Raw genomic sequence first — 27,196 nt, forward strand, 5'->3', positions numbered from 1 at the left:
TTTGTAGAAATTGTGGTAGCCAGGATATTGAATGAAGAGGAAGGCAGTTGGCAATTAAGCCACCTGCAATCTCCCTCATTGCCTTTAGGTGGATTTGGTTGTCTGCCTGTCACCTAACATCTCTATGTCAGGGTCAAGGTACAGTGTGTCCAACTGTTGCTGATCAGACCAATACAAGATCAGAAGGCTCAACCGCAGGTCAGGTACAAAGAGTCGGTGTGAATATTTGGAGTGGAGATGCCTTGCTATCTGTGCCTCTCACTTCTTTTGAACTATTTCAGTCCTGCTTTGCTCATAGAGCACAGTGCCTTCTTTGGGGCACACACACCATTCTGGGCAGTCCTGTGCCAGTGTCTCCCATGTCTCACAACCATTTCCAGAGTTCTTCAGAGAGACCTGGAGAGTGTCCTTGTATCACTTCTTCTGACTTCTGTGTGAGTGTTTGCCTTGTATGAATTCCAAATAAAATCATCTTCTCTGAACAGCTGTACACCTCCGTAGAAACTAAAACACTAGTTTATTGACTGATTAATGAGTTATAGTGAAATTTTCAGTGCTAGGGAAAGATGTGCCTTTCCGGTCTAGGCATTTAGAGAAATTTCCCTAATGCAGAAATACCTCTGTGTGTCTTTCCTTATGTGCTGCTCAGACAGTAAGTCAAATAGGGGAGCACTGTGTAGTGCCTACATTTCTTTCTCTCAGATATCTCATAGGTTATGGCTAATCCTGGTACTACCCCCCAAGGGAGGAGTTTGGGGTGGGGGTCTAGGGAGAAGTTCAGTTTGCCAATAAAGGCTGGGTCTGTGATGATAAACCATTTAGATATTGCTCAGACTGCATTACAGTGATTATTCTGAAGTTCATCCTTAGTATCCTACAGGGTAATCTTCAACAGATAATAGGTGTCCTGGCCATAACAGCTCCATTGGCCTAATGGAAATAATCAATCAATCAATCAGAAAGCATTTATTATTTGCCTATTATATGCAAGGTACTATCATGGGCTCTGGGAATACAAGTACAAAACTGAAGCAATCCCCAGCCTCAAGGAAGTTATAGTCCATCAAGGGAACAACATACAGTTATATATGTTTGTGCAAGATAGATATCCCCCAAGAATAAAAGTTAATTTTGGACAGAAGACACTGACAGCTGTGAGAATCAAAGTTTTACCACATAGGATTCACCAGGGGTGATCCTTACTGGTCAGGAGATTAACCTGACCTGGTGGTTCAGGCAGTACCCCAAAAGGAGATCCATCAATGATGAGAAAAGAAGTATGAGGGATGCACACTAGACAATGTAACTGATTCTAGTTATGTGGCACAGTGGATAGAGTGCTGGGCCTGGAGTAGTAGACCCTTACTAGCTGTGTGACCCTGGGCAAGTCACTTAACCCTGCTAGTCTCAGTTCTTTACCCATAAAATGAGAAGGAAATAGTAAACCACTCCAGTATTTTTGCCAAGAAAACCCCAAATGAGTTCATTGAGAGTCAGACACCACAGAAAATAACTGAACAACAACAATAACAACACGAAAAATGTCTGCTCAGGAACAGGGATTGGGACCCAAAGTAGAATGAATATAAAGAGGCACTAATTGGTTCCAGGGATTCAGGGAATATAGCCCATTTTCATATGAATTGTGTCTAGCTAGACCTCCTCAACCTGATACTTATGAAACTGATTTTTTGAACCTGTATAGGATTTTACGTGTGACCCTTTTAATCTTCTTTTACTGGATTTAGACTAATAATTTAGCCTATTGGATTCTTTTTGGATCTTGGCTTGGTCATCCAAGGCAATGTGTTAGCTCTCTCTTCTAATTCTGTGTCATTTAAAAATTCGATAAGCAAATCATTTCTGTTTTAACCCAAGACATTGACAAAATGCGGAACAGGACAGAACCAAGGGCACATCTCTGGGATACTCCATGAGAGATTTCCCTTTAAACTGACATCAATCCATTAAAGACACTTTGGTTTCAGACATTCAAACAGTTCTAGAATCCACCTAGCTATTCGATCACCTAGCCTACATTTCTCTATCTTTTCATTCTTTTAACACATATTTATTAAGCAGCTACTGCAGTGCTTAGAGTGCTATACACTGTAGGAGATTAAAAAAAAAAAACTCAACTAAGACGTGTTCCCTACCCTCACAAAAGTTCCACTCTAGTAGGAGGATAGGACACATAGATGGCTATAATGTATGTACTTGATAAGTGCCTTAGAAAATTGCATAATAAAATGCACTGGGGGGGGCATGCAGGAGAGATGCTTGTTACATATCAGGGGGATCAGAGAAGGTTTCTTCAAGTGGGTAACATTTGTTTGCAAATTTAAAGGATGAGTAGGAACTCAGCAAAGAGAAGTAGAAAGGGGATACTAGGCACAGGTAGAGCATGAGCAAAGACATAGAGGCCAGAAAGCATGGGTGGTGTTTGAAAGTCAAGGAGTAGTCTAGTTGGTCTGGAGTGTAGAATGTATAGAGGGAAGTAATGCTAGATAAGGCTGAAAAGGTAGAATGGTGTCAGATTTTTTAAGGTCTTACATGTAGGGTACAGTTTGCACTTTATTCAAGAGGCCATAAGGAATCGATCAATGTTTTTGAGTTAAAGTAGAATGATCCTAGCTTTGCATAAAATATATTATTTTGGAATCAGTGTATATAATGTATTCATAGAGGCTAGGGGAAAAAATAGAAACAGGATCATAGATTTGTAGCTGGAAAAAGCTTCATTGTCCATCATAGTTTTAAAGATGAGGAAACTAAGACCTAGAGAGGTTAAGTGTCTTGCCAAAGATCACCGAGAAGAAAGTCACAGAACTGGGATCTGAACCCAGTTTGTCTAATTCCAAATTTAACACTCTTTTCACTATACCACAGCTTTAAGGAAGCTATCAGTAATAGTAATAGTAAGTAAGCTGTAAGTATTCTATATACATATATAATATATGTAGGATACATAAACTATAAGTAAACTTTATTAGTGTGGTGGAAGTGGAGATTAGGAGAAGGGGGTGTATGTGAGAGTTGTTGTGGACATAGAATTGACTGGACAAGGCAACTGATTGGGCATGAGAGACAGGAGAGAAAGAAGAGTTAAGATAATCTCTAAGGTTACAAATATGAAGACAGAGTGAGTGGTAATGCCTCTAACAGAAGGAATGGAGTCAGGGAGTTTAGGGAGAAAGGTAACAAACTCTGGTTTGAATCTGATAAATTTGAAGAGCTAGTAAGATATCCAGATGATGTCTCATAGGTAGCTGAAGAGGAAGGTATGGAGCTTGAAAGAGAGTTTGAAGGTCACTAAGGTAGAGGTAATCCTGAGAAACTCTGAGTGATGAAAAGGGGCAAGTGAGAGGGCACACTTCAAATGGCCACAATTCTCTCAATGAAGCAAGAGGCTAATATTTATATAGTGCTTCAAGGTTTGCAAAGTGCTTTACATTAATATGTATATACATATATGTATGTATATCCATATATCCATACATATACACATATATATGTGGTCACTTGATCTTCGTCACAACCTTGTAAGATCAGTGCCATTATTATTTCCATTTTACAGATAAGGAAACTGAGACTGAGAAAGATCAAATGATTTGCCCGTGGTCACAGAAGTAGTAAGTGTCTGAAGTAGACTTTGTATTCAACAATTCCTAACTCCAAGTCCAATATTCCATCCACTACACCAAGCTATAAGTATAGGGATTGAGGATGATTTTAGAAGCAATAGAAGTAGGGAAATAAAAGGTTTGAAATAGTGACTTTGGTGAATGAGCTAGGAAGCCAATCAGAGTAGGATATGAGACTTATGTAGCAAGAGCAAGGGCTTGGTTGTACAATGGACTGTGATTTTAGAGTGGGTAAAATCCAACTGAGTTGGTGGAAAGTCATTGACTGGAGAAATTCAGAGATTCTCAAGAGTTTGGGGGGAAGAATGGAGATGCTGAATAGTGGAAGTTACCCAGTAATTAGGACTTACAGGCTGAAAATAGCAGAAAGTCAGGGCATGAAAACATTCTAAAGTAGTAGCTGGTGAAATATAAAAATGCCAAACTATAGTGTCAAGGCTGGAAGCAAATAAATTCACAGTGAAAGAGATGAATAGGGAGGATAGGAGAGATCAAAGACCCAATATAGCTGGAGAAGCATTATTGTGGGTGAAAATGGAGGACCTGGAAAATAAGAGATTATGGCTGAAGGATGAGATTTCATAGATCTGAATCTTGGAGGCAGTATAATTCTTACAGATGGTAAAGTTTAAGATACATTTATGTAGGTGTGTGGCTGAATAGAGTGGAAAAGGTGGTGGGTGGAATTAATAACTGTGGGGTTCAGATTGTCAGAGAGTTTGTCAAAATGAATACTGAAGTCTCCGAGGATGCTGGCAAGAGTTGGAGTAGAGAGGAAAACAATGAACTAGTAACTAAAGACATTAAGAAAGTGGGGATAATGATCTGGAGGTTAGTAGATGACAGCAACATGAAGAGGGAGAAGATGATAGAAACTTCATGGACCTCAGAAAAAGATATATCATGGAGAAACAATGGTGAAGAAATGATTTTAAAGTGGTAATGAGGCTCAAGGAGCATGCCCACACCTCCTGTTCCTAGAGACTGTGGAAAGTAGGAAGACTTGGATCCTTGGAAAGAGTTGCAAAAGATATCATGTCCTAAGGAGAGATCCAGGTTTCTATTAAACCAAGGAAGTGGAAAAAATCTGTTGAAGAGTCTGAGGATGCTGAGTAGTTTGTTGAAAATATAGTCTGGGTTGTAAATGGCCTAGTAGAATGGAAACCAGGTTGGAGTGGGATGGGGAGGGGTAGACCTAATGAGAAAATGATGAGAGTTTGTCAATTGATAAGCATTTATTAAGTGCCTACTATGTGCCTGGCACTGTAATAAGTGCTTAGAACACAAATGCAAAAATAAAAGACAGTCTCTGCTCTCCCTTGGTATCTTCCCCTTCCTAATGGGGGAAGACATCACACAAAGCAGAGGTACCTGGCATAAGGGCATGATGAAGTATGGTCCAAAAGAGTCTATCTAGGTGGGAAATGAAGAAATGGCTGGCCTGAGATCCCTATTTAAACAGAGGCTTTGGAATGAGTTCTTTGCTCTGCCCTCCAAACAGAGGGGCAGAGGGTATTGATGAGGTGTGAGTACCAAGGCTGTTGCAATCTCAAAAGATGATGGGTCTTCTGATGACCCATTTCCTAGGGACATGATGGGAAGAGATTATATAGACATGTTGCTTGCACCTAAGTCAACAAGAGGCCGTGTGGCACAGAGGATAGAGAGTTTGGCTCAGAGTCAGGAACACCTGGGTTCAATCCCTGCCTTTCATACATACTGGCTGTGTGGCCCTAGGCAAATTGTTTAACCTCTCAGGGTTCCAAGGAACTCTTTAAGATGATAAATTCCAGAGAAGGTACCAATTTGTATTGATAAAGAGAAATTCCTCACCTGGAAATTCTTATAGCAATTAAATCATAGGTCCAGACCTCCCCCCCCCCAAATGGCCATGCTGCCCTCAAGGCAATACAATACAAAGTGTTGTGAACACAAGTGGGTTTGCCAAATGCCTTACTAAAACCCAAGCATTTCATCCTGTGTGCCATGAAGGCACAACAACTGAACACCTTTTGCTGAACCACATCATCCACTTTGCAAGACACCTTTCTCGAAGCAGCTCACCTAGGGGCTGAAAGTCCCCTGTGGGATCTGCCAAGTGACCCTCCTGGCTATGTCTGTCTCACTAGGTATTTATGGAAACCTGTGTGGTGAGAACAGGGCCAAAATCCAAGAACTGAGAAGGGTCTGAGTGGTCTCTGAACATTAAGAAGATGAAAAGCAGGTGGTGGAAACAACTGAGGCTTTTGCAGGGAGGGGAAATGGTAAATAACTTTAAGTGTAGCTAATATCCATCTTGTGAGCTGTTGGAAAAAAAAATCCTGGAGAATTTTTCAAACAATGTCTCAGGCTTCCCCCAAAGATAAATTGTAATGCATATAGAATATGCCAGCACTGTGGTATTTGCAAGTAATCTCATAGATGGTCCTTCTTTACTCAACAGTCTGTATAAAAATGGTTTCCCTTAATTAGCATTATGAAGGGTCTTAATCAATTATGGAGAAGCAGAAATAAGCCCTGTTCCTGGAGCTCTCCAACCAGAGCCAGGCACTTCTCCAAATCTGCTTATTTACGTAGGCTGCATCTTCCCTAAAAGCTCTGGAAATATTATAGTCCAGGAGCTAGAGAGAGAATTATAAGTAGCAGCAGCAGCAGCTCAGTGCTACCCAGTCTTTCAGTATCTTTAAATCTTTTTTGAGACCCCCTGAAATCTTCCCTGACTGTAATGGCCTCAGATCATACTGTGTTATTTTTATTATTTTTTAAAGCAATTGGGGTTAAGTAACTTGCTCAAGGTTACGCGGCCATTTATTTCTGGGTGTGGTGCTGTGTCTGAGCCCGGATTTGATCCCAGGTCATCCCGACTCTGGGGCCGGTGCTCTTGCTCACTGCTCTACCTGGCCACCCCTCACATTGTGTTATTATAGTACCCTGCCCTGGGGATAGGGAGTGTGGTACAAAAGAGCTCAAAGAGCAAATAGTTTGAACTCTAGTAGGGCATCTTGGGAAAGGTACTTGTGTGTACCCATGAAACAATCCCCTGGTTTAAAACCATAGAAGCTCTCCAAGTTTGAGGCTAACAGCCTAGAAAGCACTGGGGGAGCTAAAAGGGACTCCTTGCTCTCACATTTGTTAGTTCAATCCCTGATCCTAGCTACTCAGGGACATTTCTATTTTTGGATCTAGTCTATGTTTTTTTTCTAAAAGGGGGAAGGCAAAAGAGGCATTCAATGCACCAACATGAATTCAGTACAGAACTGGCAATGGAGTCCTACTTGGAAAAAGTCATGATAATAAACCTGGAAGAAATACAGCACCCATTCCTGTGTGAATGATCAGACTAGAATCAGTAGCTCTTATTACTACAAGTAGATTCAGCTAAGAGACCAATATCTAAACCTCATTGGGACATAAACAGACTCTTCAAGACTGCTAATTAGCCACTTTATATTTCTTCTCTGTTGGCACATTGGCATGCCTGATCTATGAATCAAATTTAATCTTTTCAGTGGGCTCTTCCCAATGCTGACTCCTCCCTTGACATCAGTCCATTCCATTCTGGTAAGTGCTTAGGTACTCTCTCCTGGTGATAATCAAACACTCCAGTGCAGATGCTTCCCCCATCTTTCAGCTACTTCCACTCTTGGTGGTGGGAAATGATGCCACTACAACCACAGATACATGATCTTGCACAAGTCATTTAACCTTTCTAGATCTGTTTCCTCATTTGCAAAATGACTGCACTAAATGTAAGGCAATCCCACCAATCCCTTTGATATTTTTTATTTGATTTTTGTTTCTTTATCCAATCGCTTCCATCTTGGAGGCTTCTCAGTCTTTTATCTTCCTAAAATACTTTAGGATCCTAGGTTCAGAGTTAGATGGTACCTTAGAGGTCATCTAGTCCAATCTCTTCATTTTCTGTATAAGGAAAACGGGGGCCCCATTGTTTCAGTGATTTGTACAAAGTAACACAGCTGAGTAAAAAAAGTAACACATTTTTTGTGCAAAGTAACAGTGAGTGGCAGAGGCCACACTTGAAACCAGTTCCTTTGACTCCAAATCCAATCTTCTTTCCATTGCACACTATTTAAAAATTTTTTTCTAATTTATTTATTTATTTTTAGTTTTCAATATTCATTTCCACAATATTTTGAGTTACAAATTTCTCTCCCATTGTTTCCCCTACCTTCCACCCCCAAATAGCGAGTCTACTGAATACCCCTTCCCAATCTGTTGTCTCTTATATCCTCCCCCGTGACCCCTCTAACTTTCTGGTAGGGCAAGATGAATTTCTATACCCCAGTGCCAGTGTATCTTATTTCCCAGTTGCATGTAAAAAAACAACAACAATAATTTTTTTTTGTTTTTGCGTTTTGGAGGAGGGAAGGCAGGGCAATTGGGGTTAAGTGACTTACCCAAGTTCACACAGCTAATAAGTGTTAAGTGTCTGAGGCCAGATTTGAACTCAGGTTCTCCTGACTCCAGGGCCGGTGTTCTATTCACTGTGCCACCTAGCCACCCCTATAAATTTTTTATACACATTTGTTTTTAAAACTTTGAATTCCAGATTCTCTCCCTTCTTCCCTCCTCAACCCAACCCCATTGGGAAAATAAGCAATTCAATATAGGCTGTACATGTGTAGTTATGCAAAACATTTCCATAGGAATTATGTTGTGAAAGACTAGCTATATTTCCCTCCATCATATCCCACCCCTCACTTATTGTTTTCTTCTTTGACCCTGTCCCTTTTCAAAAGTGTTTGCTTCTAACTACCTTCTCCCCCAATCTGCCCTCCCTTCTATCATCCCCCCTCTTATCCCCTTCCCCCCTATTTTCCTGTAGGTTAAGATACCCAATTGAGTGTGTATGTTATTCCCTCTTAAGCCAAATTTAATGAGAGTAAGGTTGTCCCATTCCCTTTGGCCTTCCTGCTCTTCCCCTCCATTGTAACAGTTTTCTCTTGCCTCTTTTATATGAGATAATTTACCCTAATCTATCTCCCCCTTTCTCCTCCCAATAAATTCCTCTCTCACCTCTTAATTTTATTTTTTAGATATCATCCCTTCATATTCAACCCATCCTGTGCCCTCTGTCTGTGTATACATGTACATACATATGCACACCCTCACATATATATTTATACACACCTACACCCTCCTATACATACACACACATACATATATATATATATATATATATACATACATATATATTCCCTTCAACTGTCCTCATACTGAGAAGTCTTGTGAGTTACAATTATCACTTTTCCATGTAGGAATGTAAATAGTTCAACTCTTATAAGTTCCTTATGATTTCTTTTCCCTATTTACCTTCTCATGCTTCTTGTATTTGAAAGTCAAATTTTCTGTTCAGCTCTGGTTTTTTCATCAAGAATGCTTGAAAATCCTCTCTATCACAGAATGACCATATTTTCCTCTGAAGCATTATACTCAGTTTTGCTGGGTAGGTGATTCTTGGTTTTAATCCTAGCTCCTTTGACCTCCAGAATATCATATTCCAAGCCCTCTGATCCCTTAATGTAGAAGCTGCTAGGTCTTGTGTTATCCTGATTGCATTTTCCCAATACTCAAATTGTTTCTTCCTGACTGCTTACAGTATTTTCTCCTTGACCTGGTAACTCTGAAATTTGGCTATAATATTCCTAGGAGTTTTCTTTTTGGGATCTTTTTCAGGAGGTGATTGGTGAATTCTTTCAATTTCTATTTTGCCCTCTGGTTCTAGAATATCAGGGCAAATTTGCTTGATAATTTCTTGAAAGGTGGTGTCTAGGCTCTTTTTCTGATCATGGCTTTCAGGTAGTCCAATAATTTTTAAATGATCTCTCCTGGATCTATTTTCCAGGTCAGTGGTTTTTCCAATAAGATATTTCACATTGCCTTCTATTCTTTCATTTGTTTGGATCTGTTTTATAGTATCTTGATTTCTCATAAAGTCATTAGCTTCTATTTGCTCCAATCTAATTTTGAAGGAATTATTCTCTTCAGTGAGTTTTTAAAATTCCTTTTCCATCTGGCAAATTCAGCTTTTTAAGGCATTTTTCTCCTCATTGGATTTTTGAGCCTCTTTTGCCATTTGAGTTAGTTATTTTTTAAGGTGTTATTTTCTTCAGTCAGGCTGTTGACTCTCATTTCATAATTTTCTTGCATAGTTCTCATTTCTCTTCCCTATTTTTCCTCCACTTCTCTTATTTGATTTTCAAAAATCCTTCTTAAGGTTCTCTATGGCCTGTAACTAGCTCATATTTTCCTTGGAAGCTTTTGGTGCAGGAGTTATGACTTCACTGTCTTCCTCCTGTTCCATGCTTTGATCCTTTTCATCCCCAAAAAAGGAATCTATGGTAGGTTTGCATTTCCTCTGCTTGTTCGTGTTGCCAGTCAATTACTTGACTTTTGAACTCTTTGCCACGGTAGAACTCTGCTTTCAAAATGGAGAGCTTTGTCCCAAATCACTGGGGTTTTCGCAACTGTTGGAGCAATTAGGAGGGTGCCCTCTCTGCAGCCCCCACAGGCTCTGGCACCTGGCCACACACCCCAGGACCTCTACAGAAGACTGCGATCCAGATTCAAGCAGGTCAAAGCAAGAGCGATTACCCTCTGAATGGTCTTTTGGTCCCCCTACAATATGCAGACCAGGAGTTCCTGAGGCAGCCATGCCTCTGCTTCTTGCCCCAGGGGCAGGGGCTGGACCAGCATTCTTCCATCCATCCCTCTTCCAGCAGAGTTCCACCTTGACCTTTTACATTATCCTTGGCGTTTATGGGTTGAGAAGTCTACAAACAACCACAGCTTCTGGTGCTTCACTCTCCTGAAGACTGCTCTGGCCGCTGCTGGTAGGGGCTGCCCTGGGGCCAAAACCACAGGGCTCATGTGGGGCTGGGCTTGGCTCCCAGCAAGCTGTGATAGACCCTTCCTGCCAGCCTGCCAGGTTGCCTTCAGTGAGAGATTTGTTTCTCTCTATCACTTTGTGGGTTCTGTAGATCTAAAGTTTGTTTAAGGTCATTTTTTACATGTATTAGAGGAGGTGGAAGCCAGAGCCTGGGCAAGTCCTGTTTTTACTCCACCATCTTGGCTCTACCCTCCCATTGCACACTATTCATCTCCTTCCCATGTTGGATTAGAATTGTGTTAACTCTATTCCTTAAGTTAGATTACTTGTTTCTAATTCCCACACCATGGTTAGGATATAGAACACCTGTTTTGATATAGAACATGATAGATATGACTTGAATAAAAATTCATGTGAGAAAGACTTAAGGGAACAGGGTGGGATATTGAGTATTACAGGCTCCACATGAGTTAACAATGTGACATGGTAGCCAAAAAAAATGATGCCATCTTAGGTTGCCATAGTAAAAGCATAGCATCCATAAAGACAGAGGCGACGTTCTCACTGTGTTCTGCCCTGGTTGTATCCCATATGAAGCACTAACTTCCATTCCAGAGACCTCATTTTAGGAAGGACATTGTCAAGATAGAATGTGAGCAGTGGGAGGAGATGAGAATCTCAAGGGAAATCTAATTTTTAAAATCCCGTGAAAGGATTTATTGGAGGAACTGGGAATATTTAACTGAAATAAGAGAAGAACTGAGGGAGGGGAGGGTAACAAACAATGATTATCTGCAAGGATTTGAATGGTTGTCATGTAGAAGGGGCTACTAAAACTCATTTTGCTTTGCCTCAGAGAGCAGAAATAGGAATAATTGATAGAAGTGGCAGAGAAATAGTTTTTGACTCACTTTAAGGACAACACTTTCTAACAATTAGTTATCTAAAAGTGGAGTGGTAGAACTGGGGAGGAATTGAGACAGGTAAGGAGCATGATGGATAGAGTGCTCAACTTGGAATTAGGAAGGGCTAAGCTTAAATCTTTCCTCAAATACTTATTAGCTGTGCAACTCTGGAAATTCACTTAACCTTTCTACTTTGGTTTCTTCATTTCTTCATGTGAGCTCCTATGTCCCAGAACTGTTGGGAAGGTCATGTGAGAGAAGATACATAAAGCACTTTGGAAAATGTAAAGCACTATATTGATAATCACTCATGTTTCTAAGTTTCCAGTCATCAGAAGTCTTTAGTTAGATTTTAGATGGCCACTTTTATGCCGTGTTATAGAGGGGCTCATGTTCAGACTAGATGTCTTCTGAAATATCATCCAACACTGAGGTTCTCTGAGTCTAAAGTTAAGCCAGTTTATTGTGCTAATAATTTGGATACAGTTCTTTGCTTTTAATCCCCTGAGGACCTTTGCGGAACACTCAAGTTTTTCAAATTAACCTACCTTTTCTTTAGTTTGCAAAATGACAAAGGTATATGTTAATATTTCTATGATCTGAGATTCCATCTAGGAGACTCCTCCTTCCACTCATGCAGATTGTAACACTAAAATACCAGAACTTGTGGTCTGAAATCAGAACCCCCCAAAACCCAATTTCACTCCCATGACATGATGATGCCTGTTTTGGCAAAGGTTAAAAGTCTTAAATCCTAGCTCTAAACTTTCTAAATGCTGTAAAAAATATTGTTTAATTTTCCTTTTCTTGTTTGGTTTTATGTCCTCTTTACCATTTTTCATTCCATCTGATACAATTTGTCTTTACAACCTCACTAATGTATAATGTGAAAGTATTTACAGATCCTATACTTGACTATATGCTGCCACGGGGGGGGGGGGGGGAGGGAAGGGAGGGAGACAAAATGTGAAACTCAAGGAAGTGTGGAATTGAATCCTGTAAACTAAAAATAAACAAACAAATTAATTTTAAAAAATTAAAAAATATATATTGTTTAAAATATTCAATCAAAACCTGGAGTATTTCTTTGCTGACCCATCATTATTTTCCTATTCTCTCCTTTCACTGCACCACCTCCCCAGTTACCTAGTGCCCTGAACTGATGCTTAGGAAAACAAGTTTGGGATATTTGTTCCAGGTAATATTTTTCCCTCCCCCTTAGCATTCAAGGTCACAGAATAGCTAAGGCATCAGACTGCTGATGCTCATCCCAAGGGGGACACCTTGAACTCACTCCATTGCCCCTGAGGGAGACCTGGGTGAGCCTGAACCAAACCCTCACTTTTCCTTGTGAGACTGGAGGGTGCAGGACTGTATTTCACATCCTAGAGAAACATATGGATGAAGAATGTGAAGAAAGATGCAAAGGGGAGATGGCTGATTTTCCCTCCTTATATTTCCTCTCACTGACACAGATATCCACCATGGAGAAAAATCTCAAGAACATTGAGGAAGAAAACAAGATCATAGAGGAGCAGAATGAAGCCTTGTTCCTGGAGCTTTCTGGCCTAAGCCAGGCACTCATCCAAAGTCTAGCCAACATCCGCCTTCCACATATGGTAAGGAGCATTCACAATCACTCAGTCCATTGGAATTACACAATTCAGGAGTTAAAGTAACTGGAGCCTTTCTCTGTATCCTAACAATGTACTTTACTAGTACAAATCCAGGCTCCCTTCCTCCATAAAAATTTAGTTTCTATAAAATCTAAATGTAGCCGCTAATTGGTATTACTTTTCAGTATATATGTATTTTTTTTCCTTTTCAGAGAAATCCGAGTTTAGAAATTTAGCCTACATTGTGGGGCAGCCTATATTTTGGCCAAGACAACACATCTCTGCCTTTGGGGTCATTAGTATATGTGTATCTGGAGCTTCTACTGAGTGTCCCTTTTGTGTTATTGCTGCTGATTCTTTCCTTACATCCATTGTTCTCTTCTGGGGCTAGTGATTACAATCAGCAAACAGGGCACAAGGGGCCTTTAATCTTAGATGAACCAAGGGGAGCTGGGGAGGGATTAGAATTCTGCATCATCAAGGTCTCACAGTTGCTGTTAGAATGGAAGTATCTCCTATTCTACTTTGAAAAGCTTGCAGCCAAAAATAAAATAAAATAATGGTTTTAAAGACAGCATGTTTGGCTTAATTTAATGAGATCCAACAGCAGAGACCATGTTGCCATAGTGTTGCTACAAAAAGAAAAGATGGGATCCTATGAATTAGTCCAAGTCGGGAAACATAAGGGGCTGCTGGCTCCCTTTTCTCCATTCCTAGGATATAATTTTCAATAAATGGGGAGGGGGAAGGGAAAAGAAAGGGGAGAGGAAAAAAGAGAACTGGATTTTTTTGTTTATTTGTTTTTTTACTCTCAGTAGAAACTAGAAACTTTCAATGTGGTTTGTGACTGAGGTTTTGGGTTTCCTGTCCCCTCTATCATTTCTAAGTTAGCAATTCCCAGAAAACCACTGTAACCTAGTTTGGATGGGTGGAGAAGAGGCAATAAATATCGATGTCACAGGTAACTAGGGTTTTTTTGTGTGTTGAAATTAGGAGCCAATCAGTGAACAGAATTTTGATGCTTATGTCAACACCCTTACTGACATGTACACCAACCAAGAGTGCTACCAGAACCCGGAAAACAAGGACCTGCTTGAGAGCATCAAGCAAGCCGTCAAAGGGATCCAGGTCTAGTACCTCAGGAACAACAGACCCACATCAAACGATCAATGACTAACTAAAGGCTATTAGAAGATGAAAACCTTCACTCCCAAGTATTCAGGTTTACAAGTTGGGAAACTTGTTTAATGAATGAAAAGGACCAAAACATAACCGAGAGGCCATTTATAAGAAGAACTGAATCAAACTCCATTTTGTTATTTACCTCCTAGTCCCTCTTGCAGATGGTAGGGGGTTTTCTTACTCATAGCAACACACTAGATGGGCATCCAGGATGGCACCCTATGATTGGCCGAAGAGCTTGGGGGACTTGAGGAGAAAAGAGGGCAGAGGGCATCCAAAGTGGGGAAGGTCTGTAGTTCAGTGTTACTTAAGAGACTGACCAACTTAAACACCCATTGTCTGTGACTGTGAAGATACAGCCCCTTCCCCCATTCATCCACAATCCTGTGCTGATGTAGTGCAGCACCAGAGCTGTAAGTAACCCTTTGATGTAAACCTCCTCAAGGCCTCAGACCCTGAAGGTACTCAGATAGCCAATGGGTGGAAACTCTGAAGTATTTTCAAAAATGTCCTTTATTTTTATTTTCTAAAAGAAATCCGCAGAGCAGTTCCTAATCTCCAGTGGAAAGCGCAATGGAAAAGGTTCTCAGGGAAGCTTTTGGAGTTTGCAACTACAGTATTCCTTTGTCTGTCGTAACCACGAGAAAATAGCTGTTTAGGAATAGACCAGCGCCAGATATTTCACACCAATGCTCAGTGTGTCAGGGTCCACTGTCTATACTCTGGGAGCTCTGCTTCCCTAGAGTTCTGGTTCTGCTACTTGTCAAGGCCATTCTGCTGGTGGGAGAGATGACATCTCAGCACCAGGAAAATATTTTTAGACATGGTTAGAGATACAGTGTGCAAAGACCCAAAGGGGTCCAGCAGAGACTGTGTCTCTGGTAGCAGATTGTGTTATTTTTTTTAAATTTAATTTAATATATATATTATGTATAATTTTTTTGGCAAGGCTATTGGGACTAAAAGCACTGTTCCAAGAGAGAAAAATTTGGGTATAGATCTTCCAAAGAATCCCTTTAGTCCGCCACTCCATGACTGTAGCCCACTGCTCACTTAAAGAACTGAAACCACCACAATGTTCCTGTAGGGATGACCTCTAGTTTCATATCCTTAGGAGCAAAGAAGGATCAGAGGGATGGTTCTTCGAAGGCTGTAAAGAAATGCTTGCTGTGTTGGCCCAAAGCCCACCCTACTCTCTACCCTTCACACCTCCCTAGGCTACAGATAGTGCAGGCACCCAGAATCTACTACAATATAGAGGCACTTGCTGTCATTTCAGAAATTTAAGAGGGATGCAAAACTAGAACCCCACAGAGCCACAGTGTATGACATTCTTTACCTTTTCAGACTTCTCTGAACAGCCACTGAACAGCCAAGATGTTTCTTGAATTCCCTGGGGGAAATTGCTGTCAGGTAGAACTGATCTCTGGGCCATAGGTGACAGGGTGGTGATGGATGAAGGGTAAGGGGATGGGGGAGTAGGATGACATTAGATATGTCAATAATTAAGTTCCAAATACAGTATCACAAAGATTACACTTCTTTCGAGAATCCATTCAAGGTGCAAAAAATAAAATAAAGATAAAAAAGGAAAAGAAAATTTTAATGTGTTAAAAACACAATGTTCTTAACATGTAAATAGAGTCCAAATTGATGGTGACTGCAATTCAGAGTTAGTATTTAAAAGTAGAAAATTGCACTTCCTGGAAGAAAAAAAAGTAGTTAGTTTGATTATTCTGTAAATTATTTAATTTTGGCAAGATGTATGTAATTTATATTCACAACACCTTATGTTAACATTTGCTATTTATTTAACATTTTTTATTTATTAATTTTATACTATTTTAAAACTAGAGACCATACCAGGGTATCATGAGAAGGAAATAGATGGAAACAAAGAAAAATACAATGTTTTGAGCATAGTAGAGTCCACACTTGCAAAACAAATCTAGATATGGCTCCTAATTGTAATTTTGATGCGACCAAGTTATTTTATATATATTTTGTTATTTATTCTTTTAATAATGGGATTTTTTTAAAGATATTTTGTAACTGAAAAGTTTTGATAATTTGGGGTTTTTTTCATGGGAGGGGTGGGACCTGAGAGAGACACTTTTCAGTTTTCCTTTTTTTCCCCCCCTTTTTTGGGTTCCTCTTGTTTCAGGCACTGATAACAGGAAACGAAGATGCTGTATTTATTATTTATTTAATATTTAATTCAAATGAAGTGTGCTCTGGGTGTATTTATTTTGTCATGTTTGTGTGTCAGTTCTGTGATGACTGAGTAATTGTTTCTGTGAAGGAATACTGTTGATATTTCAATAATAAACAGTCCTGTTGAAAAGTAACGGCAGGCTACCTGTTATTCTGTGACAACTCATACTATGATCCTCCTTCCTCAGGAAATGTATTAAATCCACAGGACTTCATGATATATTTGCAGGGTTGTTTCATAATAAAAGCCCAGTTCTGTTTGTGAATTTAGTAGCCCTGGTCTTTTTTAAAGCTACTTTAACAATATAACCTGATACCCAACTTGGTTGCCAAAGCTATGATAAGATGGCCTTTATATTGGAGTTCAACTTCATTGACTCTTTTTCCATGCTTTTTACAAAGGAGAGGAATGGGAGATAATTGAGTGTGTTTAGAGAAGGCTGCCATTTACCATCTGCATGGTCATCCTCTCTGAGCCTCATATTTCCATTTCTAAAATGGGGCATTAGACTGGATGACTCTTAGGATTACTTCCACAGCTCTAAATCTCATATCTTGACACAGCTAAGACCAAAACAAGAAAGAAACTTACATTTAGGTTTTGGAAAAACTTACTTCATCTTTTCATTTTTTCCACTCTACCCCTCCCTGACACTTCATTTTCCTCCCAAGGCTGTTTGATTTAATGTCAGGAACTTGGGGGTGCAGGGAGGAAGGAGAAAGGAAGGGGAACCAAAGGTCTATCTACTCAAGAGTGGCAGCCTCATTTCCAGATCAGACAAAGAACTGGGACCGTCAGATCACGATGGACCTTCCCAGTTGTCCCTTTTGGATTCTTTAAAGCCTTAGTCCCTACAGTTAACTCTAAGGATGTGCCATAGGTTAAGAGCTTGAAACCTCAATCAGAGATCTCCATGGATAAAGGAATCCCTATGCTATATTTTTGCATGTGGAAATCCTCATTTAACTCCCCCAGATTGCTGTAAATCTGAGTAGAGGGTTGGAAAATGAAGGATTTGGAAAGTCCCAAGGGCCTGGATTTATTTAATCTGAAAAAGAGAAGTTTCAGGAACTATTTAACAATGTATTCCAATGTAGAGGAGGATTCTCTTCAGTAATTCCAATGAGACTAAGGACAAGAGGAAATTGATCTAAGAATGTGAGATTTAAGTTAGAATGGAGGAAAATTTCATGGAAACAATAGTGATAAGCATTGGTATGACTTCCTGACAGTGGTTCAGATTCAGTTCATATCTAGAGGCCTCCCTGGAGACAAGGACTTGAGTCCTTTCTAGCCTCAGGACGTAACACTAGGAGGGGGACTATGGGGGATCCTAAGTCCTATAGGTTCAAGAGAGCCCATTGTTACATTTTTGTTGTTACATTGTCACATTTTCATTGTTAGCATATATATCTCAAAAATCAGAAATTTTACAAATCAGGGCTTGATTTTTATTGTTTTGCTGATTGTTTAGTCTTATAAAAGTGATAAAAATATTAATAATGCAGATTAAATTTAAAAGCATCCTGTACACATTTTCTCCTTCCCCAGCTGATTAATAAATATTTACCAGCACATCCCTGGCTCCAGGAGACAAAAACAGTTGGCAGGTCTTTGAAGAGGATGAATCAAAGGAAGCATTTAATTCCAAATAATGTCTAGTGGATGGAGTGAAATCCAGTCTGATGGGCCAAGTGACTCCTACTCTTACTCTGATTCCAGATAGACCAGATGTGCCTAAACTGGGTCAACAGCAATGATCAGACCACATCTAGAGGAGAGCAAACCAAAAAATATCTTTTCCTTATTGGAGAACCACTGAAAGGTTTTGTTTTATGGTTTGTTTTTTTTTTCCTTTCCCATAGACTAGACTCTTTTTCTCCCTTAGACCTCTCCTAGATTCTTCTCTCTCCATTTTAGAAATAACAAGTCCAAGTAAAGCCAACAAGTATTTAAATGCCTTCTATGCACCAAACACTGTGCTAAGCACTAAGAACACAAAAAAAGAAAAGACAGTCTAATGACTTCTTAAACTCAACATATCCAAAGTAGAATATTTCCCTACAAACCTTTCCTTCTTCTAAGCTTCATATCACTGTGGAGGGTAACACCATCCTCCTGGTCACATACCTAGTGTCATGAGAGAAGAGATGGCTTGAGGGGAGAAAAGAAGATTTGGAAAAGATACCATTGAGCATTTAATACATAATCAATTGGGGAAGAGAAATAGGATTGCCATCTAACAATAAGAACTTTCCCGGAACTCAGTCTAATGGGGGGGGGGGAGCACTGTAAACTATAAGTAAACAACCTATAAACAGTATACATTGGAGATGATCTCAGAGGATGGATTTAAGACTAAGGAATATTGGAAAAGGCTTTTTGCATCATCATCATTATCAACCATCATCATGGCATTTTTATAGCACCCTAAGGTTTGAAAAACATTTTGCAAATGTTATTTCAACCTCTGTGAGGTAGAAGGACAGAGACAGAGATTAACTCTGCCTCTGAGACAGAGATTAAGTGATTTGCCCAGCATCACAGCTAATATGTGTCTCAGGCTGAATTTGAACTCAGATTGTCTTCACTCCAGGTCCAACACTCTTTTCTCTGTACCACCTAACAAATGTGAGATTTTAGATGAGACTTGTAAAAAAGCCAGAAAAACTGGAAAACAGAGAGGAGGGAGAAAGTCATGAGGGGAAGCCAATGAAAATGTCCAGAGTTGGTAGATGTTGATGAATAGCAAGGAAGCTAGTGTCAATAAATCAGAGTATATGAGGAAGGAAGGTGTAAGAAGATTGAAAGGTAAGAAGGGGTCAGGTTATGAAGTCAAACAGAGAATTTTATATTTGATCCTAGAGGGCATGACATGGTCAGACTTATATTTAAGAAAGATCAATTTGATGGTTGAATGGAGGAGGGATGGAGTAGGGAGAAAGTAGAGGTAGGGAGACAAACCCACAGGGTATTGAAACAGTTCAGAAATGATGTGATGAGTGCCTATGCCAGGGTAGTGGCAATATCAGAGGATAGAAGGGAATGTGGAAACAGGAGGACTTGGAAACAGATTAGATATGGGGGTGGGGGAGGTGTGAAAAAGTGAGGGAATGACACCTAGATTGTGACCCTAGGTATGTGATCAGGAGGATGGTGCTACCCTCCACAGCAATAGGAAGTTAGGAAGAAGGGAACATTTGTAGGGAAATATTCTACTTTGTACATGTTGAGTTTAAGATGTCATTAGGAATCCAACAAGATATGTCCAATAGGTAATTGGAGATGTGATACTGGAAGTCAACAGAGAGGTTAAAGCTGGAAAGGCAGATTAAAGAATTATCGACACAGAGATGGTAATTAAGTCCCGAAGAGATCTCCAAGTAAAATAGTATAGAGGGAGAAGGTCCCAGGACAGAGTCATGGGGAACACCTACAGTTAACGAGCATAACCCAAATAAAGGTCTAGCAAAGGAGACTGAGGAAATAGTCAGACAAACAGAAGGAGAACTAGGAGAGAGCAGTCATGAAAATGTAGAGAGAAGAAAGCATTAAGGTGAAGATGGTGATCAACATTGTCAGAGGCTGCAGAGAGGTCTAGAAGGATGTCGACTGAGAAAGAGCCATTCAGTCTGGCAGTTGGCAAATCATAGTTAACTTTGGAAAGAAGAGTTTCAGTTGAATAATGAGGTCAAAAGTCAGACTGCAGAGTTCCCAAGAGAATGAGAGAAAAGGAAGAGGACCTCATCTACCAGTTGTCTATGGTCTTCTCACAGAGTTTATCTATGAAAGAGAGGGGATATATAGGAGCACAGCTACATCATGGACTGATCATTTGAGAGTTTTTTGAGGATAGAGCAGAGGCTATCTCCGCTTTTCTATTTGTATCTTAGTGTTTAGCACAGTGCTTTGCAAAAAGCATATACTTAATTTTTTTTCATTCCTTAATTTATTCATATAGTCCTCTGTGGAGGGAGAAGGGGGAGGAGGGTAGATGTGGCTTGAAGGGAGAAGAGAAGATTTGGAACAAACATCATTGAGCATTTAATACATAATCAACTGGGGAAGAAGAATAGGATTGCCATCTAACAATAAGAACTTATTAAAGGTAAGAGATAATAAATTTGTAGTGGACTGAGACAGCATAATTGTGTGACTTCCTACAGTGGGGCTCAAGGATCACATGAGTAGGAGCAGAGAAAGCAGTCAATAATGATAACCCAGCGTTGGTGTTTGAGGAAAGATGAGAAGAGACAAAGCAAAGGGGCAAGGGATTTGAGGGTAGAAACTGGCATAAAGTTGTGCTGGTTGGTTGCAAAGTGAGTATGTTAAAAGAAGGAAAGTGAGGGCAGATGCGATGGATGAGGAGAGCAGAAAAGAGTGGAGAGTTAGAGGTCAGGATAAGAACTAAAAATAGACCCAGAAGATGTGATGTCGAGGAAGACATGAAAGGATAAGAGGTTATGATCTGAGAAAGGAATTCCAGAATTATTATGGAGTTTGAAAACTTATTGGTGATGGGGAATTCAACATGACTGAGGTCGAAGCACAAATTGTGAGAGTTGACAATGCTGATAAACTATGAGGCCCAGATGTTTAAGGGGACATCAACACTGATTTTGAAGTCCCCAAAAATGAGGTCAATGTAGTAGAAAGGAAGAGTATGAGTCAGACCTTAAATTCCTTGAGAAAGGAAGAGGCACGATATAGCAGCCAGGATCTCATCTGGGTAATATAGGTAGGTGCAGAGAAATGCAAAAGAGGTTAGGTTAAGTCAAGTCAACAACTATTTATTAAAGACTTACTATGTTCCAGGCACTGTTCTGAGTGATGGAAGCAGAGGGAAGAGTCGGAGAGGAGCAATGAAGAGCAAAAAGTGTTCCTCCTCCTCCTCCTGGCCCAGTATGTCTGGATCTGTGAGACAGCATGCATCCAGAGCTGGAGAAGATGACCAGGAATAAAGTGCTTCTAACTGGAGCCAGGTTTCCATGTAGGCAGGAAGGTGCAAAGAATGTAAGAGGAATAGGTTTAATATAAAGGGCAGTTTGTCAACAATAGAATAGGGGGTCCAGAGGGCAAAATGGAAGGGAAGGGCAAAGTGGGATGGGAATTTGGGAGGAGAGGATTGGAATGAGGAAGCAAAGAATGGTAGTAGGGGAAGAGTTATTATTGTTTAAGTAACCTCTGACTCTGAAACACGTGAACTGATTTAAAAAGAGAGAGTGTGCTGCTCATAGACCCCAGGCACCAGCCAAGATACCCACTTGATAGTCTCATTCTGTTTAGATGCACAGAGTGCTGAGGTTCTGGGCTTATACCCAGGTGACCAGATAATGAAGACCTTGTGTCTAGGTCCTCAATGGTTATAGAAAGCTGATCTTTCCCAGCCTGGATGTTTATCTAATTTTCCCTACCCCATCTGACTACTGTCAATAGAATTGGAGGAAAGAGGAAGATATCATGGCTCAGGTATGTCCAGCTCTGAGTGCCACATTTTAGCACAGACATTAACAAAATGGAACTCATTCAGAGTTGAGCAAACAGAATGAAGCAGTTGAAGGAACTAGAGGTGTTTACCCTGGTGGAGGGGAGACTTGAGGGAACATGATAGCTATCCTCCAGTATTTTGAAGGTCTGTCACATGAAAAAGATTTCACTTTTTCCGGAAGTGGATAGAAGCTGATGAAAAGTAGATTTAGCTAGATGAAAGGAAGAACATTACAATTAGAGCTGTTCAAAAATGTATTGGGGAATGAGCAGCTTTAAGATCCTACTTGAAGTTTTTGAGCAAAAGTTGTATAAACATTTGTCAAAATTATGTATATAGATCCCTACTAATTGTGACATGATAGAAAGAACACTGATTTTGGAGTCAAAGGACCAGAGTTGTAAACATGCCTCTGATGCTTCTTTCCTGTGTGAGCTAGGGCAAGAAATTTCACTCCATTGGGCCTCAATTTCCTCACTTATAAAATGAAGGGGTTGGACTAAATGATACCTGGGGTTCCTTTTGCCTCTTGATTTGTGATCCCATGGATCCTCTAGGTTAGACTAGTGGGTTTCTGAGGTCCTTTTTAATTTTTGAGAATTATAATTCTTTGAAACTCAATATGTTAGTACAATTGCCCTGGGTTCTAGGGACAGAAGACATAGGCAAAAATGTCACTGAAATAGAAGCCATTTTCTGTACAGACACGGAGACATAGGAATGCAGTGGAGGGCAGGATATAGATCGTGGAGGGATATGGAATAAGTTCAAGTCTAAAGAATACTAGATTCTGCAACAAAAGATCTGTATTGCAGTCCTGGCTCCATCAATTACTAACTGAGTGACCTAGAACAAGTCACCTTGCCTTTTTGAACCTCAACTCCCTCATCTATAAAATGGGGAAATCAATAGCACTACCTACTTCACAGAATTATAAAGATCAAATGAGAGAATGTATGTGAAATTCTTTGTAAACATAAAATGTTTTATAAACATAAGTTTGTTATTCCTATAAAATGGAAACATGGGAAAATAAACAGAGGCAAGGAGACATGGGAGACTAGAAGGCTATACAGCTATGAAGTTATCTGATATGAATAGGAATGGTAGATTTAAGAAGAACATTAACTATGAAAATAGGAAGGATAACAAAGGTAGGAAGAAATGGAAATTTGCAAAGGCGTGTAAAATGTGGGTGGGTCAATGCACATTTGGTGAATATATGGTTTAAGGAGTCTCAAAAGATCTTTGCAATCCTGTTTTAAAACATTTAATTTCTCAAATGGCTCTGGATACAAAAATAACTGGAAACGCAGAGACTAGAATTACAACAAAAAGTTACTAGCCCAGAGTGGAAGTGCCACATCCCCCACTGTTCTGCCTGAGGTACAGTGCCAGCATTGGCTCAGTCACTCTTCATAGGAGCAGATTTTATGCCATTAGATGTGCTTCTGGCTGTTTCTTTCACACACTGTCAAAAATGTTTTCTATAGCTTTGATTTTGTCACAGCTTTCTCAGCTGAAGTGGTAAAAATGGTAAACAGAAATGTGCCTAAAGACTATAGAAGTGCTGTCCTTGCTCCCACCCCAACCCTCAAAAGGCCTGCCATGTTTCAAAAAGATCCTAGGGCCACAAATATGTGCCTTGTGGAATGAATTTTCATATGAGCATCTCGTTATTGCACAAACATACTTGCTTCTTATTAAAAAATCCAGCCAAAAGCTGTGGAAGTAAAGCATCCAAACCAAATACACCTCATACAAACCCTGATATCTAAAAGAAACCTGGCCCCATCCTCATATCTGCCCCTATTCCCACTCCTCCCCATTTTATCATCTCCTAAACTCATCCCCTTTCCATCTTCCTTTCCCCAGTGTCATCCCCTCCCATATCTCCCATTCCCTAGCCTCACCATCTCCCATCCCCCAACCCCATCTCCTCCCCTATCTCCCATTTACTGAACCTCTTCCCCATCCTGAATACCAGTCCCATCATCTCTCCCCTCCCCATCCCCATTGTCACACTCTAACACAGAGACTCACCACTGGCAACCTTCCCCAGCAAGGAGGGACTGAGCTCTGTTTCTTGTAGCTGAGTTCAAATCTATGACTTATCACTATTCAGATTCCCTTTTGGGCTGTACTCTGAGCCCTGATCACCAAACTCTGCCAACTATAGATCATTCAGAACTCATCCCCACCCATCCATAGGAAAACATAGACATATAGTGCTAAAAGGAAGTCCCACCAGGCAGCCCTTCGCTGAGGCACAACTGAGGTCACACATGACACCACCAGGAAAAATAAGAGGGACAAAACCCAAGTCACCACAGCCAAGATGCTACAAACTTGTCTTACCTTGATTTGCCATTTACTTTCCCACTCTTTCAAATGCTTCACCAAACCTCCTATAACACTTAGGCTATCTGACCAGCAGTGACAGTAGTATAAAGCTACTTCTGACTTCCTGGACTTGAACAGAGTTTCTGATACTCATCTCTGATATACAGTTTCTTCCAAGTTTCTCCGCCCTATGATTATTTCTCAAATTCCATCCACCACCCTGTCCCTATCCCCTTCCCCATCACTATTCCCCATGCCCTATCCCTAAACCTATCATCTTCTTCACTCCAAATCCCACTGGTACCAGCCATTCTCCACCTCTCACTCCATCCACATTCTCTATCTTATCCCTACCCCTCCCTAGTCCCACTCCCATCCACAATTTCCCATCTCCACCCCACCATATCCAAATCCACCACTCTATTCCCCACTCCATCCCTATCCTATTCCCATCTTCTTTATTAATTCCAAAATTCCACCTACATTTACATTCCCACCTAATCTTCTGTCTGTCTCTTTATCCTCATCCTTATCTATATTATCAGCCTCCCTTTGATCCTCCATGCCCATCTTCCATCAGCTATGGATGTGAATGCTTGCTGGTTGTGTATTGCTACTCAGAAAGAAAAGCCTTCCTGTCTGTTTAACCCTAGAATGGGTCACTTGGCCAAGGGTACAGCCCTGAAGTAATTAGGATGATCTCTGAGTTAACAGGACAATGCCTACTCCAGGCTCAGAGTTCAGTTCCAAACCCAAATAACCTTGGAGACTTACCAGAGAAACATGAGATAATGATTCTGTCTTTCAAGTCTTTGATTCCCAAGAGAAAAACAGCAAAAGAGAAAGTCAGAGCAACCCTGACTTCACAAATAATTTCTATTAAAAAATACAGCAAGCCAGCCACAAAAAAAGTATATTTCTCCTGATCTAAGGACAATTGTTGATTCTGCTTCTACTTCCAGAATGCTATAAGACAAATTATATTAATGGAGATTTTATATACACTTGCAGTTGCTTGAAAGTGTACTCCATACAAAGGATTGTGCCCTTGCTCTATTTCTGAGGCCACCTCCCTGTGGACACTGGTATTTGTGGATTCTTTGGAGATACACCATGGTAATCTATTCATTAGAGTGAGGAGATAACAGATGGGAATTGAGCCACCACCTTTCAGGACAGAGAGCCTGCCTATTACCGAAACCTCTAGATGCTAAAATAAATACAAAAGCAACTCTGGTTATTAAATCCCTGACCTTGCCCCAGAAAGTCAGGAATAAATGATTTGTCACTCATATTTAGAACTGCTCAGAAACACAGAAGAGGCTCCATTTGTTAATGTGACTTCCAAATTTGCATCCTCTTAATATGCATTTATTGAGGCTTGGCTGACTCAATATGTGTCCTGTGTGTCCCAGTGTACTTGAATACATTTTGTCCTTGTGTTTAATTCAGGTGCCATTGGCAAGACATAGAATACAGATGTTGCCTCCAATTTAGTGGGAACATGAGTTCTAAGGAACATCATTATTACTAAATCTCATGGTTCTCCCTATTTATTGTTCCTTTTTATTCCCACAGCCTTCAACATATTTCAGATCCTACTGATCTCTTGTCTGGACTCTTATAGCACTATAATAGCCACTCTGCCATTCTGCCTTCCCCACCACCATTTAGTCTCTATAACTCTCAAAACTATGCTACGTAGATCTTCACATTAATATTCCTAATGGGTAGCTTCGATCACATATTTTCATTGCTCAAAGTCCTTAACAGCTCTCCATTATTACTATTGTTATTATTAACCCTCTATACTCTCCCCATCCCATTGATTCTGATCTAATGGCCAATGTACAAACCTTGTTCCCTTTCCTTGACTAGTCACTCCCTCACACTTATACACCTTTACTCTGCCTTGCAATGTCCCACACCAGCTCTGCCCCACTCTTTCTACTGAGCCCTCTGAAATACCTGCTCCATAATTAACAAATTGTCTTTCATCTTATGCCTCTTTCTCACTCCTTCCATGTTCTAGCTCTCACTAAGACCTGGTTCCCTTCCTCTAACACCACTGTCTTCACCACCCCTTCTAGTACTGTGGGTGTACCCCAAGGTTCTGTTCTGGGCCATCTTTTCTTCTCCCTCTATACTATTTTACTTGATGGTCTCATCAGCTCCCACAGTTTCAACTCTCTATGCAAATGATTGTCTGATTTCTTTATCTAGCCCTAAACTCTTTCCAGGTCACAGTATCTCTGATATATGCCTCCTTCTCTTCTCTGACACAGCCACCACCCTGATGCAAGCCTTCATTACTTCATGCCTGGACTATTTCAATAGCCTGTGTCTTGGTCTCCCTGCCACAAGTCATTTCCCATTCTAATCCATCCTCCACTCAGTCATCGAAGTTATCTTTTTAAAGCAAAGGTCTGACCATGTCACCTTCCCCCCTCCCCCATTCAATAAACAGGGACTCCCCATCACCTCCAGGATCCAGCATGAAACCCTCTGACATTCAAAACCCTTCATAATCTGGCCCCCCAACCAACTTTTCAATGTTTTTACACCTTATTCCTCTCCACATACTCTGCAATACAGTGATAACAACCTCCTTACTGTTCCTTGAACTAGACACTCCCTTCCCTGACTCCTATCCCACCATGCCTGGAATGCTCTCTCTTCTCACCTCAGAATCCTGGCTTCCTGTACTGTAAAGGAAAGGCAAAGGCAACTTCCCAAGGTTCAAAATACCAGCATAGGTGCTCTCCATTTTATTCAGTGACAAAGTAAGAACAGAGAAGATCAAAACATGACATCATTCAAAATACAGCATTACTAAGTGTGATTAAATAATCTCCAAGTACTACCCCACCCCAGGACCTTCCATTCATTCAATCAATTACAAAGTCCCTGTTCTAAATACTACTCCACCCCTAAGCTGTACCTTCATTTGGTC

The 27,196-nt window shown here is 40.4% G+C and overlaps 1 protein-coding gene across 1 annotated transcript in view; it reads left to right on the top strand.

Moving 5' to 3' along the window:
• The window catches only part of MYT1 (myelin transcription factor 1), a 197,682-nt gene extending 182,904 nt beyond the window's left edge, over positions 1 to 14,778 (top strand). The window contains exons 21-22 of the mRNA XM_069072685.1: positions 12,875 to 13,018; positions 14,009 to 14,778. Coding sequence (XP_068928786.1) covers positions 12,875 to 13,018; positions 14,009 to 14,149 — 285 coding nt within the window. The 3' untranslated portion in view covers positions 14,150 to 14,778. The remainder of the gene's footprint in view (positions 1 to 12,874; positions 13,019 to 14,008) is intronic.
• Positions 14,779 to 27,196: the final 12,418 nt, after the last annotated feature.

Source organism: Petaurus breviceps, unplaced genomic scaffold (assembly GCF_028583685.1).
Source record: "Petaurus breviceps papuanus isolate PSGF00001 unplaced genomic scaffold, PetGlider_PUasm1.0 90847, whole genome shotgun sequence".
Lineage (NCBI taxonomy): Eukaryota > Metazoa > Chordata > Mammalia > Diprotodontia > Petauridae > Petaurus > Petaurus breviceps.